The 18,921-nt window shown below is 34.5% G+C and overlaps 1 protein-coding gene across 4 annotated transcripts in view; it reads left to right on the top strand.

Moving 5' to 3' along the window:
* Rok (Rho associated coiled-coil containing protein kinase) overlaps positions 1 to 18,921 on the top strand; it is a 120,057-nt gene that overhangs the window by 80,417 nt on the left and 20,719 nt on the right. For 2 of the 4 annotated variants that reach the window (XM_083142334.1, XM_083142333.1), the window contains exons 22-24: positions 2,040 to 2,117; positions 4,095 to 4,309; positions 18,408 to 18,630. In XM_083142334.1, coding sequence (XP_082998460.1) covers positions 2,040 to 2,117; positions 4,095 to 4,309; positions 18,408 to 18,630 — 516 coding nt within the window. The remainder of the gene's footprint in view (positions 1 to 2,039; positions 2,118 to 4,094; positions 4,310 to 18,407; positions 18,631 to 18,921) is intronic. The other 2 variants (XM_083142336.1, XM_083142335.1) reach the window with 1 other exon arrangement.

Here is an 18,921-nt window from a genome sequence, read left to right as displayed (position 1 = left end):
GCATGCCATTGCACATTATTTTAATTGGATACATCCATGAAGAGCTGCTCATTATGAATGGTTGTCGCGAACAATTTACAGTGTGATGCTTCCATTGAATTAAAAGTCCTTCACAGTGACAAGGCTAATGTTTATGTTCAGAAGGAAGTTCATAAACAGAATATGTGACCCTTGTCATCTGATAACTAACTTTGGACAAAAACTGGTTCATAACGTTCCCATAAGTGTTCTGGTGTTCTTTCCTATTGAAAAAACTCTGTAAAAAGTACCTTCTTCCATAAGCAAGGATGAAAAAAAACTGTTTCTTTAACAAATCCAAGTAGCCCTAAGCATTTAAGGTTCCGTTGATGGAAAATTGACTAACCAATCGTGTTCCACACAGCACGCCACACCATTAACTTACCAGCACTAACCATTCAGCTTTGATCTGTTGAAAATTAGTTATCAGATAAAAAGCATCGAATATTCTGTTTATAAACTTCCTTCTGAACATAAACATTAGCCTTGTCACTGTGAAGGACTTTTAATTCAATGGAAGCGTCACACTGGTAATTGTTCGCGACAACCATTCATAATGAGCAGCTCTTCATGGATGTATCCAATTAAAATAATGTGCAATGGCATGGCCGCCGACCCTGCGGGTGTCGTCAATGTGGTTCCTCCTTGGCCTGATAACGATTGGTCATCACCATTTCCATGTTGCGTACTGCAGTGGCCTTGTACCGGGGGTGTTAAGTGACTTATTTAGCCACCCTGTAGTAGGCAATAGGTAATAGGCACAGTGGCATATGTCGGCAAAACCACAAGGACATCCGGTAGACAGATGCCATGTGTTGTTGCATTCCAAGGCCGTGTCTATCACCTATTGCCTAATATGACAATATCCCAAATTTTTTGTGAGGAGTGTATAACTATACAGTCTATTAATCATCTGTAGACTACTCTTGAGTAGCTGTGGTATCATATAAAGAATAATATGTATCACAAGTGTTAACATATTCTCAAGTATACATAATTTCATTTGACATCCATGTTTCGCGTTTGACAAACAGTTTTGATTGTACCTGAGATGATTTTATATCAACAAGATGTTTTGTTTCTTTTGAAATGAAATAAAATTTTATTGGTACCCTCGTGTTCAAGTCTTCATTCTGTCAAGTTTTGAAGAAAGAAAAAAAATGTACTTCACCATTCATATCCAAGAAAGTGTGGGCAGTTTCATGTTCGTATTCAATCACTTCATTATACAGGGTGTGGCAGCATTTATAGCATAAATTAATGGAAAGAAGCATTTTTATTGAATGATCTTAGTACCTAATTATACAGAAAGGAATGCCATTTACCAATTATTGTTGGAATATGGCCCCTGGCAAAAGTGCCTCAGCAAACCACACATTTTTGCAAGTGGTGTCAGACACTGTTCATTCATTACTAATTCTAACATGTTTGTTGGGATACTGGTAATGACATCTGTGACGTGATCCTTCCAAAATCGTGGCAGGATGTGTTTGGAATACTTCTTGCTTCGTAAATAAAATTTTTAATAAAGGAGAGAGATAGAAGTCTGAAGAGGACAAATTCTGGCCACCATAACGGGAAATCACTTTCTGAGGAAAGGTCAGTCGCAAGCAATCCACCAAACTGCACAGAGTAACAATAACTGAAACGCAGTCTACTGCAAATGTTAATTCATGCACAGTATAATGACACTATTTGCCAGCATCGTCATCATTTCCTACTCAAATGATGATATGAACACTGCTGCACCCTGCACAATAACAAAAATAAATTCATAAGTATTTTTCGTACAATTAAAGTAGCAGCTTTATTATTAAAAAATATGTTTTAGTTATTTTACAATGTAATTTTAAAAAATATATTTTCCTGCTCGACGCATAAGACAGTATTGTGTGTCAATATGGAAGTATTGGAGATATCTAATCTTATCTATACAGGAAGTTCTCAACTCTGAAAGACTAACATATTGTGTAAGTGACTTTCCTTCTTTACTGACAGTATGTTTGAAATCTTATCTTTAGAAAATGCATCTCTGTCGTCACAACTCAGCTTAGGTGTCTATTCATCTTTCTTTTGGAATTCTCGTAGCAAGTTATCAGGTAATAATCAAGCCAAGGAAGGAAGTTCTTTAAATTCCTGGCATCTGATTATTCTTTGGGGTACCTGTGTGCTTCTTAACTGCTTGCTTACTAACTGCTGGAATGCATTATATGATATTACTATTGTCGAGATTTTCCCCTGTGATATATTGGATCCTGAGCTATTTTATTGATAGTAAGTAGAGACTTTAAGCTTTGAACAAGTATGCATGCACTGGGAACTTTAAAAAAGGTCATAAACTTACATGGAGATTTAAGTTGTGGAAATTTGTAAGGAAACCAGATGCTGGCTTGGTAGTTCAGGGGTATAGGCATGCAGTGCCAAAGACCCTGGTTCGATTCCTGGTCGAGCCACAATTTTCACATAACTTTGCAGTTTAAAAAAGAGATGTTCAAAGAGTTCTGCAGTGTCAGATGGCATTACAACTCGGTAGAGAAACTAGTCAGAGCCAAGTTAAGAGAAAGTAGGTTAGTTATTTAACCTACACAGCTTACATATTTATTGCCAATTTGATTTTCGTTAACTCCACTTGTGAAGATTTTGTCTGAAGAATGTTAGTCAGGATTTGGATGCAGTTTCTTTAGAAGCAGGCTAGGCTCAGAATTACAGCATCTAACTGTAGTTAAATTCCAGCAAGGAACATTTATCTTTGACTTCTGAGTCACCCATCTGTATATAAGTTTGTTCAACGTGCCATGTGATATTTAGGATTTTCATGATGATGATGTGTTATTAGAAGTAGGGTGTTTGTATGAAAGCAGTTTTCAAATATCACTTTGTTCATTTCAATATTTTTCTCTCGTCTCCCAAAGTTTGTGATATGGTAAGTATTTTGATGATAGCATTTACCAATGACCTTCTTACATTGACTTCCACTCTACTGCTGCTATCTTGTAGTTTTGAAAAGCAGCCAGTTATTTTCTTTTCACATAACACCCCAATTGTCCTCATAATGCAGATGAAAACTGATATGTAGGGATCCTACGGGGAACTGAACTTAGGAATAGTACAGGCAAGAATACTATCCCTTTAGCTATACAAGAACCTTTTATATATCTGTCATGTACATAAGAGAAAAGAGAATTTCAAAGATTTGTATAAATCAGGTAATTACCAATATCCATCATACTTAGAAGCTCATTACCGGTAATATAAAGTTTAGTCTGTATGTATGAAGCCAGTTAATGGAAAGATAATGTGTGTGGAAGAAGGTGATGAAAAATCCATTATTTTCTGTTAAAGAAACTGATGCCATGATTGTACTTATAAATTCTTTGTGCATCTAATAAACAGTTAGAAGTGCCATTATAACCAAATTATGGGGCACAAAAGTAATTAACTATTTGAAGTGAATAGTGAAGAAACTATTTGCTACAGATTCAGAATATCATTGACTAAGTCTTAGTGTTAGTCTAACTTTTAAATTTTTGGCTTACAATTTATTTTAGTGAATATTAACTACTTGAAATTTTGGGTGCAGCATGAACTTAACCTTAGATACTAATTCAGTGTGAAGTCACTTCCTTTCAATTAATACCTACTACATAATTTACTTTGATATGGAAGTGTATGCAGTTGTTGTAGTACAACCATACAATAAAAACGAGTTAGAACAAGTACTGAAAGAAAAAATACACTATGCTACAGGCTCCAATATAGAAAGAAATATGCTAAGTAATTTCACTTTTAAAAAATACCCTCAATTAATTAGAAATGTGGTGAATTCTTAAATTTGTTTCACATATCATTTGAGTATTCCTATAATAAATCAACTAATCCAGAGTTTTTCTTTTCATTTGACAACATTGTAATGTTCATTGTATCTATTTTACTTCTTGAAACCATGTACTTAATTGTTTTTACTAATAAGACAACGTGCTTTATTCTTCTACTTCATACATTCTCTATTTCACTATTAGATTTTTAGCATTATATGTAGTATTTATGTGTATTAATTTTAATAAATCTGATTGCAGATATCAACAAGAAAACAGACAATGAAGATGAATTGGAGCGCTTGCAGAAGCAGCTTAAACAAGAGCAATTGCTCAAGATGCAGGCTGTTAACAAGTTGGCAGAGATAATGAATCGTAAAGAGTTGAATGTTACGAGCGGAAAGAGAAAAGCATCGTCTGCTGATTTGAGAAGGAAAGAAAAAGAATGTAGGAAATTGCAGCAGGAATTAACTCAGGTATTCATAGTGCATTCTTTTTCAGTTATTTGCATTAAAAGGGATGAAATGTGTCATTCAGGGATCTAATTAAGAATAACTTCTCCGTGGCACAACAGCCCGTGAGGGCCTGTGTCTACCAACTACCTCACTCTCACCTGCCGAGGTGGGAGATCATCCATGGGTGACATGTGGTCAGCACGATGAACTCTCAGTCGTCATTGTAGGGTTCCATGACTGGATTATGCTACTCATTCATAGCTTTGGGACTTCCTCACTATGGTGGCTGGCCACTGGTCCCATAGTAAAGTAAAGTGTTCCCCTGTGCTTTGCACTACACCATGAAGGCGTATAGGGAGTATGGAGTTAACGGCCCCACACTTTCATAGACTGGCCGAAATCTCAGGAGGAAAGTTGATAGGCTTCCCCCAGGAAACTCGAACCTGCTTGCATCCCGTAGCTGGAGCCCAAAGCATGATGCCTTAGACCTCACCGCCACAGTGTAAGACAACTAAGAAAAACTTAAGAGTTAAAAAGTTGAAGTAAAATGAAGCATTGTGAGCCTCGTAGTGTCACCTTGTAATCAAGGGGTCCTGGGTTTCATACACAATGGTTAAACTATAAGCTACAGGTCCAGTCCTTATTAGCCCTATGAAGTGAACTTTTAAAAAAAGAAAGCAATGGTTTACTTTGTACCTTATTTGTTCATTAACAGCACAAATGATGCCCGAGTCATTCATTCAAACCACGGGATGGAAGAGTTGCAGTGTTACGTGCTTAATTAACAAACTAACTAACTAAGCAACAACGACAACGCAGAATCGCTCCCCGTGACACCTGTCACGCGGATTAAACATTACGTAAATTATAATACGGTCAGGATAAGTGCCTACAGTCGGAGTTACCGAGACTAAACCTAGGAGGATTTGTTTTCAAGTACCTGAAATGACGTTACATAATACTGCGGTGGTTCAGAATATACACATATATTAGAACACAGATAAATACACAGTACATCTTGCCCTCTTTCACTCGATCTCTCACTCATACACACATTCCATGGCATATTGTGACAATATGACAATTACAAAGGTTAGATTAATTAATACTTTGACTATACTCATGCTATTTCTTGGCTACCTTGCCTTTTACAATTTACCGTTTAGAGTTTTAAGTATAATGTGAGTAATTATTCTTTGTGCGAACCCTTTTATCTTTTCTGAAGGTACAAATATTTTTCCATGAACTATTATTGTTTGGCTGTTAATATAAACTCTGATCTATAACATTGATTGTCCGCCGGAATAACGATGTCTAGTTATGCCATAGCACTGATTTAAGTTATGCAATGACTTGATTTACGCAGATTTGCGGTAGATTGGCGTCATCTCTCTCACAAACGCACATGGTTGGATCTTACCTTCGCTGCATTCCCTCTGACCTGGGTAGGGTGAAAGTGGTCCTACAGTTTTGGAAGACGTCCACACTCCAGCGATGTACTTCGCAGTTATCCTGGTTGTCGAAAATGGATCTCCCGGTAGTTCCGTATGGCATCATCGGATCCTGGCTTCACTCGTTCACTTCACTGGCACGTCCATGACGGTACACGTACACTGTCGACTCCATACGACAACTAGCGCAGTAATAGGTCAGTCCTTCGCAGTCACTCGTACGTAGAGATACATGGCTTGGGCGATGAGACGAACATACGTAATGAGCCATTCGCGGTTTCACATGGACACACATGGATATTAAATGTTGTTATCTTTAGTATTGGCTGTTATGCACTTCGGTATTAACTTTGCTATAAATTGTTATTAACTTCTACTACTTTGGACGTTGTTTCGGATGATTGACACAGGTGGACTTGTCTGGCCTTATCCTCACATAACCACACGTATGTGCACGGATGCGTTGACGGCGAGGGGGAAAACGGGTCTACTCTGCTGTACTCCATGGCTCTAAACACTCACTCGAGTAAAAGACAAATCCAGACCACGGGTCTGATCGCGACTCGGAGCTAGGTCGCGCGTAGCTCACACTCCGGTGGCGATTCTAGGCAAACTGTTTTCTCGCTATTCCGAATCATCCCTTTTATTCAAGATTTGAACGTGGTGACGCTCTAGCCTCTGTGTTTAGGTGTCTATTTATTGTTTCTGGTGCTTTGACTGTTGTCCTCCTATCCTGGTCAATGCTCAGTCCGGTCCTTAACCTCTGGTAGCAGCCCCTCGTGCAGAGATTAGGCTAAATCCTCCGCTATTGTGTTCGACACGTTCAGCCAGGACCATCTCACCAGGATACCGTCTCCCATTGAATCTAGCGATGGATCTTTAATAATTCATAACTCCCGTAGTTCTGTCCTGATTAGGCTCAAATCTTGGAATCAGTACTTTCATGATGTGGTCTTCCGCTGGTTAAAATCTCATCCAATTCGGTCCATTGGTTTAGAAGTTGCTCTTTTCCTGCTATTCCCCATATGAATGCATGCAAATCCGGATTCGGGCGAAAAACGGTGGTTGAGCAAGTTAGTGTTGGCTAAGGCAGTCGCTAGACACCTTTATTCGCGATGTATTTTAATACTACCAATTGTAATTAATTCTTAATAACGGGCAATTAGATTAATTACCTGTTACTCAATATTTGACCGTTATAGCAGCTCCGATATATATCTTTTAACTGGAGCTGAGTCAATATCACTTTGAACCGGTATCCATACCAATGCCAGTACTTTTACCAATATCCAATACTAATAATTAAAAATTGTAACAATTAAAAGTTGTTCAAAGCATTGATTAATAAATCACTAAATGCAGTTTTTCACATAACTTTTGTGCAAAAATAAATCTGAATTTTTAATTTTGAATAATTTTCAGGACAATTGTGCTCTGTTGTAACAGATAATCTGTTACAATGTACCCACCGATATGGTAATCCTGTAAAAGTTAAGGGATTTTTAAAATATATCCAAAAACCCTGAAAAGTCTAGGAAAAATCCAGTGTTTTTTTAAACTTGCCAGAATTTCTCAACAAAAGAAATTCAGCTTTTTTGAGGAGCAACTTCGTGATTGGAGGTATTCTATGTATATAGAAATGGTCTTGCTTTATTTTCGTTCATTTTATTTCGAATGATGTTGAATAAACATCATTCCCTTGAATAGCAAGTGCAGTTTATAACATTTAAAACTTTGATATTAACATGTTAAAGCACACATAAAAGTCCGGAAATTTATTATAAATATGCCTCGAAAAGTCAGGAAATTTGCTTTGCCAAAATGATTGAACCGTGTGTTATAAACCAAGAAAGTGCCCGATTATGTTGTTTGCCAAATTCTGCTTTCCCTAGACCTTGAAAACAAGCCAACTGGGATTTCTTTCATTAAATTCGTTACCCCATCGGTACGAGTAGAATCTTGTCCAGATGTGTCAGAACCTGCTCCTGGATTTTGTTGAGGAAGGTGGTTTTTACACAGGAAACGACCATGCTCATCTCGTGGAAGGTAAATCAAGGTCGCGACAAGATGAACAAAACAAGGTAATCCAGGAAGCAGGGGGCTTTTGATTGTCATCACCGATAGAGGAGGAACACTGCTAGGAGAGGGGCTATTCGTACCGAACGGGGTAAGTTATCCCTTATCCATAACCTCCTATTCTCAGTCATGAGCGTTTGGGATTAAACATCAATCATGTTGTTTATTTAAGCATTAGTGTAGTTACCTCACATCTGGCCTTTTAGGGCCATCACAGCCAGCTAGTGTTATTATTTGGGGAATGAGATACTTCCCCATTGGTTCGATCCCGAGTTGCACGGGGTGGAACGCTACAAATTAGGCACACACACACTACATAGAATTTTCAGCTAAAAATGTAGGCTCGACCAGATCTTGAAACCAGGGTCTCTGGCATATCATGTCATTGCTCTACCACTGAGCTACCGAGCTGGCCTAGTTTCGCCTGATTTTTCACTGTCGCTGTTTTACCTGTGTGGAATCATCCCTGCTAGTGCTACTGCAACAGGATCTGTTGCCTTTGAATCACTTTAGATGTTGATGTTGTCTGGTTTCTCCCAGCATAGAGATGTATCCTACTTTGTTCAAAGCAAAAGGTCGAGTCACTGTTTACTTGGGCGGAGCCGATACCTTCACCGATTCCCACCATTCACTGAAGTACTGGGGATCTTTTGATAGCAATGCTTGAAACTTGTAATAATTAAAAGTTGTTCAAAATATTGATTAATATTGGTGTATCTAATTACATGCTTTAACAGGGTGACTACCAAAATATAAATCCAAAATTCTCAACTTTTTCATAACCTTTTCTTCCTTTTTCTTTACCTTTTTTTTTCCTTTTTCTTCACATTTGTTTAATTATATTATACTTAGCTATAGTTGGAAATTAAGAAAATAGATATTTTTATTCCATGAAGAACCCTACCACAAGGCCAGTTAGATGAAAACTGAAGCTGTACTTTAACAAGAGATTTAGACTTGCTTGAATTATTAATGGATGTAAAAATTAGTGCATCAGACTTAACTCTGGATGGGGAATGGCCACATTATTTTATTTAATATTTTTTTATGGATGGGACCGATTAATTGGTACTCTATCGGTATCAGCCGATATAGGCATATCAGTGTATCTGTTTGTCGGTAAAATTACCAATTATTTTACCAATCCGATATATCGATAAATATATGGTAATTTAGTACAAAATTCTGCCATTTTGTTGTAATTTTTATGGATAATCTCCGTGCCCTACTTTCTAAAAAAGTAAATGTCTAAATATGCAACTCCTTTTGCACTGCAGTCACCTTGAAGCACACATATATTAAGGAGGTCAATGAACCTTTCAGGTTCTTCAAGGACCATTTCTAATTTTATATCGGATCGGTTATCGGTATCGGTAAATTTTATATCGGTACTTTATCGGTATCGGCCAAAATTTCATATCGGCCCATCCCTAATATTTTTACAAGTAATTCTTAAGAAACAAAGTAAGCAAATCTTAACCACAGCTCCATACAATTTTTGATTTTCAAATATCCAATTTTATAAAATCCCAGTACAGGTATATAACAATGTAAATTCACAATACTGTAAAAAAATAGCAGACATTCTTGATCACAACCATAGCATATTGACTTTGTCTTTACTTTCTTGACCTACTTGTTGATTTCTTGACTTTTTCTTTACTTTCTTCACATTCTTGGCTGGTAGACACCCTGTTTAAAGTGTTTTGAGCATTACATCAGAATAATATGTTATCGCAAAATTCAGTTCTTTTCACAAAACGGAATTTTGCATAATTTCCCCACAAAAGTGTCGCATGGAAGTTTTTGCCGAACCTGTGAAAGACCAAAATACCGGAAAGTTATTGGTAAATAAATTCCAACCAATACTTTCCGATTCCGATACATCAGCATCAGTATCAGATCAGCTCTTATGTTTACACATATTTTTAAGAAGGTGAATGTATCAGGGATGGGCTGGTATGTTACCAATTAAGTACCGGTATAAAATATACCAATAACCAATATTCTACTGATCCAATATAAAGTTGCAAATGTTCTGCCAAGATCCAAGTAGCCCATTCATCTTCCTAATGGAGGCAACCAGGTAATTGTAATAACTATTGCATTTCGGAAGAACTACTGTACTTACACTCAAAATATAAACCTTTTTAGTGGACCAAGGTGAAAATAACTAAAATCTGGGAAAATGGCATAAGATGTTGCTTTATTCGGACCATGAAACATTTAAAAACCAGGAACATACAAGGGAGAGTCAATCGAAAACCTTAATTAGTCATTGTTTTTTATCTAGTAGATTTCTGCATGTAGGGTTGCACAAGTTTGCTGCATTTTAGCATAGACCCATTGCTGATCTACATGTAATTTCAAATGTTAGTTAGTTATACTTCAAGAACAATAATATTTGGGGTGCATATGCAGTCATTTTTAAGTTGCTGGAAAGAAGTTTCCACCCATCTGCCTGCAAATTGAGGACATTGTCGAACATCCTCCTCCATTTGTAAACTTGCTGGTGCGGTAAGCATGAATAGAATTATCATTTACCAGAGAATTTCAATAAGTTTTAGGCTTCCAGAGGGCAAGAAACCACAGCTCTTCACTGGTGCAAGTATATGGAGGAGGTGCTATCTTAAAATAAAAAAAAAAATGGTGTTTTTTAAATTCACATGATCAGCCTTGAGGCTGTTTTGTAAGTAATAGTTGATACGTTATATAAATTTGATCTATATACAGTCTTATCACACAACTTTTGTCTGACTTTTTAAGGTTTTCATTTTATTCTTCCTCGTATAATAAGAGTTCCAGTGTGTGCACTTGTATTCATAAAAATAATACTTAAACCATTTTCGTCAGTATAATTCTAACTCAGTATCAGCACAATAGGTAGTAGCTATGGTGCTATATTGAAAAGGAAATTTAAATTTGCATATACTAATGAATAATGTTTATGTTCAAACAATAATAAATACCTTTATAATTATTAAATTGATAAGAGAAAACTAGAAACAACAAAATTACAAGAGCATTTATAACATATCAATGCTATACTTGAGAAGAAAATATCTCTTTGTTATCTCCTTCCGGGATAAAGCAAGTCTTTGTATTCACAATTCTGAGCTTCCTTTTTCAATATTCATCATCTGACCAAACCACATCCAAACGTAGAACATATAAGTGTCACTCTATGCAACCTTCCTCCAAGCACTCATTTGAGGAACTGTAACATTTACAAGCATGCTTGTTAAGCCAGATGAAAACAGATTCACTTCTTCAAAATCAACATGGCATCTTTTATACATATCAGTGTCATTCCATAACTTTCGAATCTTTATAAGATTATATCATGATCAAAGTTCATTCAAGTCATAAAAGGCTTCTATATAACTTAAACATCCAAGTTATTATAACGTTGCCAAGTTTAATCTTTAAAAGCAACAATTATTATACCAATATATCACCATCCCATATTGATATATCTGTCCTTATCTTTGTTCCATCTTCAGCTCTCCACCAAGTCACAGACAACTAGTATTAGAGCAACTAGTTCAAGCCAGATTTTTTAGTATGTGTTATCTTCAATTGTTTTTGTTTTATATTTTTGTCCATAAGTGCTTAACAGCTTGAATGTTTGTGTTGTAAATGTACATATTTGCTGTTACAGCTATTTTACTATGTATATTACAATATACTTATCTAATGATTACAGTAACCATTTTTTGAATGTTGATACAAAATACCAAGTATGACATCATATTATACATTGAACAATTTTAAAGAGTTGACCTTTGTATATAAACCTTGATGCCAATGCAAATGTACACAATTTCAATAAATTTAACTATAAATTTGAATGTATCATATCTTTCTTGTCTGAAAGAACACATATGATTGAAGATATTTGTTTTTCATATTGCCAGTCAAAAATAACTGTTATGACTAAATTATTATAAATATTGCACAAATGTGGAACTTTGAACTTAGCCTAACCTTCTTCAAATGTTGTTATGACAATATATTATTTTTATTGTCATACTGGCGCTCAACAAGGGATGGATCCACAACAACAGACCTGAGCACTACTGAGACTTTTAACATATAATAATTAATATAATTCCTCTATATTTACAAACTGTTTTCATGTTTAGCATTATATTCAACTGAGTATAACTGTATTTTTTTTTTTTAATGAATATAACTGAATATTTGTTTTCCAACAATAGAAAAAGAACATGTTCATCATGAACCAATACAGTGCAACTACACATAGTGAGTTTTTAGTACATAATAATGTTGAAAAACAAACAAAAAAAATCAAGTTCTACAAACCAACAATTATCTAATGAAGTTCCATATGAACCATTTTTACATAAAACAATGTGGCTACATAACATTTTTATTTATTATGAACCAATAAAGCACCATTAAGAACTTCATTCTTAATCTGAGAGCATTATTTCTATATTAATCTTTATTTAGCCAAAAATATATTAATTATAATTTTCCACATGTAGAGTAGATTACCTATGGTCCAACTAAGTTTCATAAACTAGTAAAGCATAATTGGGAATTCATCCATTTATCTAGTAACATCAGCTAACAAGACAAGAATCTAAGTCCTTGCATCGAGAAGCAAACATCCTCAGATTTATGGAGTGCCGAAAATAAGATTTCTTATATCACAAATCATGCAAGAAATGTATAAATTATGATGTGCGCACAAAAATTATAATTCATAAATAACTGTTGTTCCTGAACTCACAGCGTCACGGCACGAATTTCCTATTCTGCCCTTTGTGAACACATTTTGGAGCCATAATGCATTCTAGCATTTTAAAGGAACCTACTACTTGACTTAAGCTTGGATCAACACATGAATCTTTTTGCTTCTTGTCAAGTTTATTTCTATTGGAGCCTACAATTCAACTCTTGGAATCTTAGAGCTCTAGTAAATGTTTTTAAGCCACAGCTAAATCTTAATATTAAAATCTATTATTGCGCATGCTATCACATTATATTATACATTTTTTGCACTCCAAAATACACATAACAAAGAATATTTGTTATATTGAATTTTTCCACCGTTAATCACAACTAAGGATCAAGATATATGAATGAGGACCAATGTCGGATTACGAAGATCAACTTAAGGCAAACTCTACACATGAATACTTCATTCCTGAACTAAAGTTTCAGACTCAAGGAAAGAAGCACGAAAAATGAGAAAATTTTGACATTGACATCTGACAAAAGAAAAATTGAGCATAAAGTACTGTGACTCACAGTACCACCCTTAAGCAACAGTCTAAGAGAAGAACTCAACCAACCAACCCACATGGGTATGGTTGTGAAACAAAGCAGTATCTTTTGTCCTTCAAACCAACAAAATAAACAATATGTTATCAGTTAAGATATCATTATCATGTTTTGTAATATGTTTGAAAATATTGCATTATACATTTATGAAGTATGAACATAAATATTGGATATATAATCTCAGATGCATGACACTGTCAAACATATACATGTGTGTATTAGAAAGAATTTACAACCATGAATCAATTTTCGATTATCAGAATTGCTTTGAGTTTGCAATTGAGAAAATACTATCTGAAATCGTCAAATAATTAATCAATCTGTGTCTACTCTTAATATAGATCACACTTATAGAGAATGACATCACACTGACAATACCTTGTGAAAGCTCATTACTATAATATCTTCAAGTGCAAAGATATTATAGTAAAAGAAGTCATCAAAAATATATCTAACATAGCTTTAATCCAAAACATGGTAAGAATGGTTATCTCAAAAGATACTTGATACTTACGATCATTATCAATATAAGACACGTGGTTCAGAGTAATCACTTATGTAATTAAGTACATTTGTATTATAACATAAATGGAACATTACATTCCCTGAAAAAACTAGTATAACTGGTCTTAATATGTATCTTTCCTTCATTAATTTATACCCCTAAGATGTGGAAATAGTCAACCTTCAATCATCATATATAGCAGCATCATCGTGTGGCTCAGCTTGATAAGTGTATTTGAAATCATAAATACCTAACCTATCAACACTACACTATTACTATTGGAAGAATCCAAACTTGATAAAGCACCAAAGATACATGTACATCATAAAAAAAAAAAAATATATATATATATATATATATTCACATAATAAATATTTCTGCATTAAGTGTCACAATAGGACTTACTATTGCCTTTACGTGAACACTTCACAATACTTTCATGCAACTGTGGCATGGAATTATGAGTGACGAGCTTGGATCATCTAGTGGATGTCTCTGCTACATGTCAACTTCATAAAATATACGAGGAAACAATTCATCTTCAGGAATTATTGACTTAACAATTCCCTAATAGCAAATAAAATAATTCTCGTATATAAGCATTTTAAATGCACTTACATTCTTTGTACACTACCACTACTTAACTAACATCTTGGGTAACATCTTTCACCAGCTATTCAAGTTTGTTACATAGATGAACTATTAAAGTGTTTTTAAAATTTGCTTTTGTTGTGCATAATAATGCCAAGTTTCCCACAAACATGCGGAGTTATATTTAAGTATAATAAACTTAAATATAGTGATCATGCAACTGAATTGTGCATAAAATAAATCACAAACTTATACTTCAAAATATTATATTGTATTTTTGTCCATCAAGATGAACAGTGGTACTGTGGCCAAATATACCTCCCTAGACCAACAGTCTAGAAGATATCCCCAACCAACCACCCTTTTAAGTTGATGTGTTAAGCAGTTACTACATCTATGTAAGATATAGAAGCTAAAGAAACATCAACTTGCACTTGTCTAACTTGGGCAAGAAACTTCTGCACAAGATCACTAATTTTACATTACAAAATAAATAAATAAATATCATGTATATGCCTACTTAAATATTTAATTTGATTCCTAAATTTAATTTTGTTATTGGCTTTGGAGTCTCCAATTAGAAGCTGAACTCCGAGTATAAGCAGAGTTTCTATAAGTTTTGCTACGGCCACCATCACTAGTTTTGCTACGGCCACCATCACTATCTGATCGGTAATATTCTATTTTATCATAACCAGGACCATTGTTATTGCTCTCTCTGCATACTGTGTTTTGCACCCTTGTATCACATGATTGTTTATCATGCTGCTGTTGAACTCGATTACCAACATCAGAAGATGTTTGTTCGTTATTATTAGAAAAAGTCGTAGAATTTCTATAGAATTTATTAGAATATCTATCCTTATTTATACTATTATTTCTATTGTTTCTTTCATTTAAATTCAAATTCCTATTTTGATCCTTAGCACGTGAAACATATGCTACTCTAGCCTTATTCTTTGGATTATAATTATTCCTGTTCGTGTCATTGAACCGTGCAGGATTATTTCTTAAAGATTGAAAATTTTCAATTACTTGCAACGTTTGCTGCAATGTACGTACGTTATTGATCACCATGTGTTCACTAATCCTGTGTGGTAATAATGAGGCTAATTGTGCTATCAAATGAGGTTCTTCAGCATGAGGCTGAGTAGACTTCAAAATTTTGTAGTTCTTATTTGCATATTGTAAGAGGCTTACATTACTCTCTTTTGTAAAAGGAGAATTCAAAGTTTGAGTCAACTTTACTGATTTCCAGCGGTCATTCTGATAATGTGCCAAAAAAGCCTCTTTAAATTCAGAATAAGTGGTAAACTGATTCTTCACTTCTAAGTACCAAGTTCTAGCACAATCAGTTAGAAGTTTTGGTATGTACTTCAAGAATTGACTTTCTTTGATGTCATAAATATCTAGGTTTTCCTCTACTTTTTCTAAGAATTCCGATGGTGCAAACTCTAAAGATATCCCATCAAAATGAGGGAAATGCCTCAAGTCCTGTGGTTTAATGAGAACTTTAATTTGACTCTTATTACAATTAGTCAATGGAACATCTACTGAATGACTAACATTAGTCATATGACCCGCATCATGTTGTGCATATGAAATTTTGTCATCAACATTATTATTAGCAACTGATTTGTTCTTCCTCAATTTTCGACGCTTAGATGCTAATCTTGTATTTCGGTATGGACCACTAAGCATACTTACTCTATCATGATCTGAATCTGTACTATTATACATCTCAGATTCAGTATTCACTCCTATATTATGTCTAACAAGACTACTTTTTGGTGAACCATGACAAACTTCATCTTTATTCCCAACTGTATGTTGTCTCTGATTTACAGTGTGAGAACTCATTCGAGGTGTAAATTCACTCTGTGCTTTAGCTGTATTTTTAACTGCTATTATATCATGAGTTGATAATGGTGTTAATGCATTATTAACTACACTCATGATATTGGTTTCTATTTGTAGAAGTGCATTCTTAACACCTAATTCCAAAGAAGAGTTGATATTGCCTTTATTATTTACATCATGCAACTTATGCAATTCATCATCTCTATAATACTTGTGCCTTGTACTAATATCCACCGACTTATCACTATCAACATCACTCCTAATTGCATCATTCTCTGGAACGCAAGTGATAATAATATGCCTTGCACTGCTAGACATAACTTCTTTATCAACCTCATCATGTTGTATGCCAATAGATTTGACATCAACCTGTGGTTCAGTTGAATTAGCATACTTGGTTTCACTTCGTAACTTAATTAGATCATTACTTAATGTACCAAGTGATACACTACACTGAGCACAAACCTCAAGACATTGGTCCAGTTGAGAAGTAAACTGTTTGGATAAATTACTAACTGTATAGTCTAATTTTTTATCCATATCCTCAGCAAGATAAACTAGCTCATCATTCATCCTTTGATCCAGTAATTGAACTTTCTTTTCTAACTTTTCTGTTCTATCTAAGCACTCCTTACGGAACTGTGAAATATCTACCTTAATTTCTCTAAGTTCCTTACTTTGAGCTTTACTGGCTTCAATGCTTTCTTTCATCTGACTCTGCACAGCACAGATACCTTCTTTCATTTCACTTTGCACTGCAGAGATACTTTCTTTCATTTCACCTTGCACTGCAGAGATACCTTCTTTCATTTTACCTTGCACTGCAGAGATACCTTCTTTCATTTCTGCCTGCTGCGATTTGAGCATCATCACAATGTCAGCCAATGTGATCTCCTTCTCCATAATGTTAGGTATTGAAACTAATATCAGAAACAAGAATATTCACAACTCAATAACTTATACTTTCCTATCCAATAATTGTACCATTTGAGTCCTCATAATCTAAGTTAAACCATTTTCGTCAGTATAATTCTAACTCAGTATCAGCACAATAGGTAGTAGCTATGGTGCTATATTGAAAAGGAAATTTAAATTTGCATATACTAATGAATAATGTTTATGTTCAAACAATAATAAATACCTTTATAATTATTAAATTGATAAGAGAAAACTAGAAACAACAAAATTACAAGAGCATTTATAACATATCAATGCTATACTTGAGAAGAAAATATCTCTTTGTTATCTCCTTCCGGGATAAAGCAAGTCTTTGTATTCACAATTCTGAGCTTCCTTTTTCAATATTCATCATCTGACCAAACCACATCCAAACGTAGAACATATAAGTGTCACTCTATGCAACCTTCCTCCAAGCACTCATTTGAGGAACTGTAACATTTACAAGCATGCTTGTTAAGCCAGATGAAAACAGATTCACTTCTTCAAAATCAACATGGCATCTTTTATACATATCAGTGTCATTCCATAACTTTCGAATCTTTATAAGATTATATCATGATCAAAGTTCATTCAAGTCATAAAAGGCTTCTATATAACTTAAACATCCAAGTTATTATAACGTTGCCAAGTTTAATCTTTAAAAGCAACAATTATTATACCAATATATCACCATCCCATATTGATATATCTGTCCTTATCTTTGTTCCATCTTCAGCTCTCCACCAAGTCACAGACAACTAGTATTAGAGCAACTAGTTCAAGCCAGATTTTTTAGTATGTGTTATCTTCAATTGTTTTTGTTTTATATTTTTGTCCATAAGTGCTTAACAGCTTGAATGTTTGTGTTGTAAATGTACATATTTGCTGTTACAGCTATTTTACTATGTATATTACAATATACTTATCTAATGATTACAGTAACCATTTTTTGAATGTTGATACAAAATACCAAGTATGACATCATATTATACATTGAACAATTTTAAAGAGTTGACCTTTGTATATAAACCTTGATGCCAATGCAAATGTACACAATTTCAATAAATTTAACTATAAATTTGAATGTATCATATCTTTCTTGTCTGAAAGAACACATATGATTGAAGATATTTGTTTTTCATATTGCCAGTCAAAAATAACTGTTATGACTAAATTATTATAAATATTGCACAAATGTGGAACTTTGAACTTAGCCTAACCTTCTTCAAATGTTGTTATGACAATATATTATTTTTATTGTCATAATACAATATATATTACTTTTAAAAGTAGTGTTTGGAATATGTTTGAGTTGTTACAAAGTTACTTTCTCACTTACTACTCTGTTAATTTGACTTATGCTTTGTCTCTGTTTCTATTTAAGGAAAGGGAGAAATATGGTCAAATGGTTACCAAATATCAGAAGGACCTTCAGGAACTCCAGGCCCAGGTCGTGGAGGAAAACCAAAGTAAACTGCGACTGCAGATGGAAGTGGATAGCAAGGAATCTGATATAGAACAGCTGCAAGCAATGTTAACTTTACTCAACAGTGAAACAGCTTCACTTAGCAGTGGAGCAGAGAACGACAATGATGATCCTATGCAAGGTTAGTGAAAATCTAGTTTGTGTTGGAGCAGGAAAGTTACTGATTTGTATAACATGCTGAGAACCTTACTGTGGGTGTGCTGAACACATTCCTGAGATATCTTCAAAGCCTCAGCAATTCATTAAATGTACATTCCAAACTTCTTGGTTATAATAATAATAAGGATATCAAAAATGAAGAAGAAAGGCTTTTTATTTTAATATAGGAAAAGAAAATTGCTTTCACACTAAATGAATAAACCAAATCAAAAACAAGTCGCAAGTAAACTAAAGGAAAAGAGAAATACAGACA

This window comes from Lepisma saccharinum, chromosome 20, assembly GCF_977018435.1.
Source record: "Lepisma saccharinum chromosome 20, izLepSacc3.1, whole genome shotgun sequence".
NCBI classification, from domain to species: Eukaryota; Metazoa; Arthropoda; class Insecta; order Zygentoma; family Lepismatidae; genus Lepisma; species Lepisma saccharinum.
Note: the sequence above shows the minus strand (reverse complement) of the source record. Positions and strands in the feature narration are given on the sequence as shown.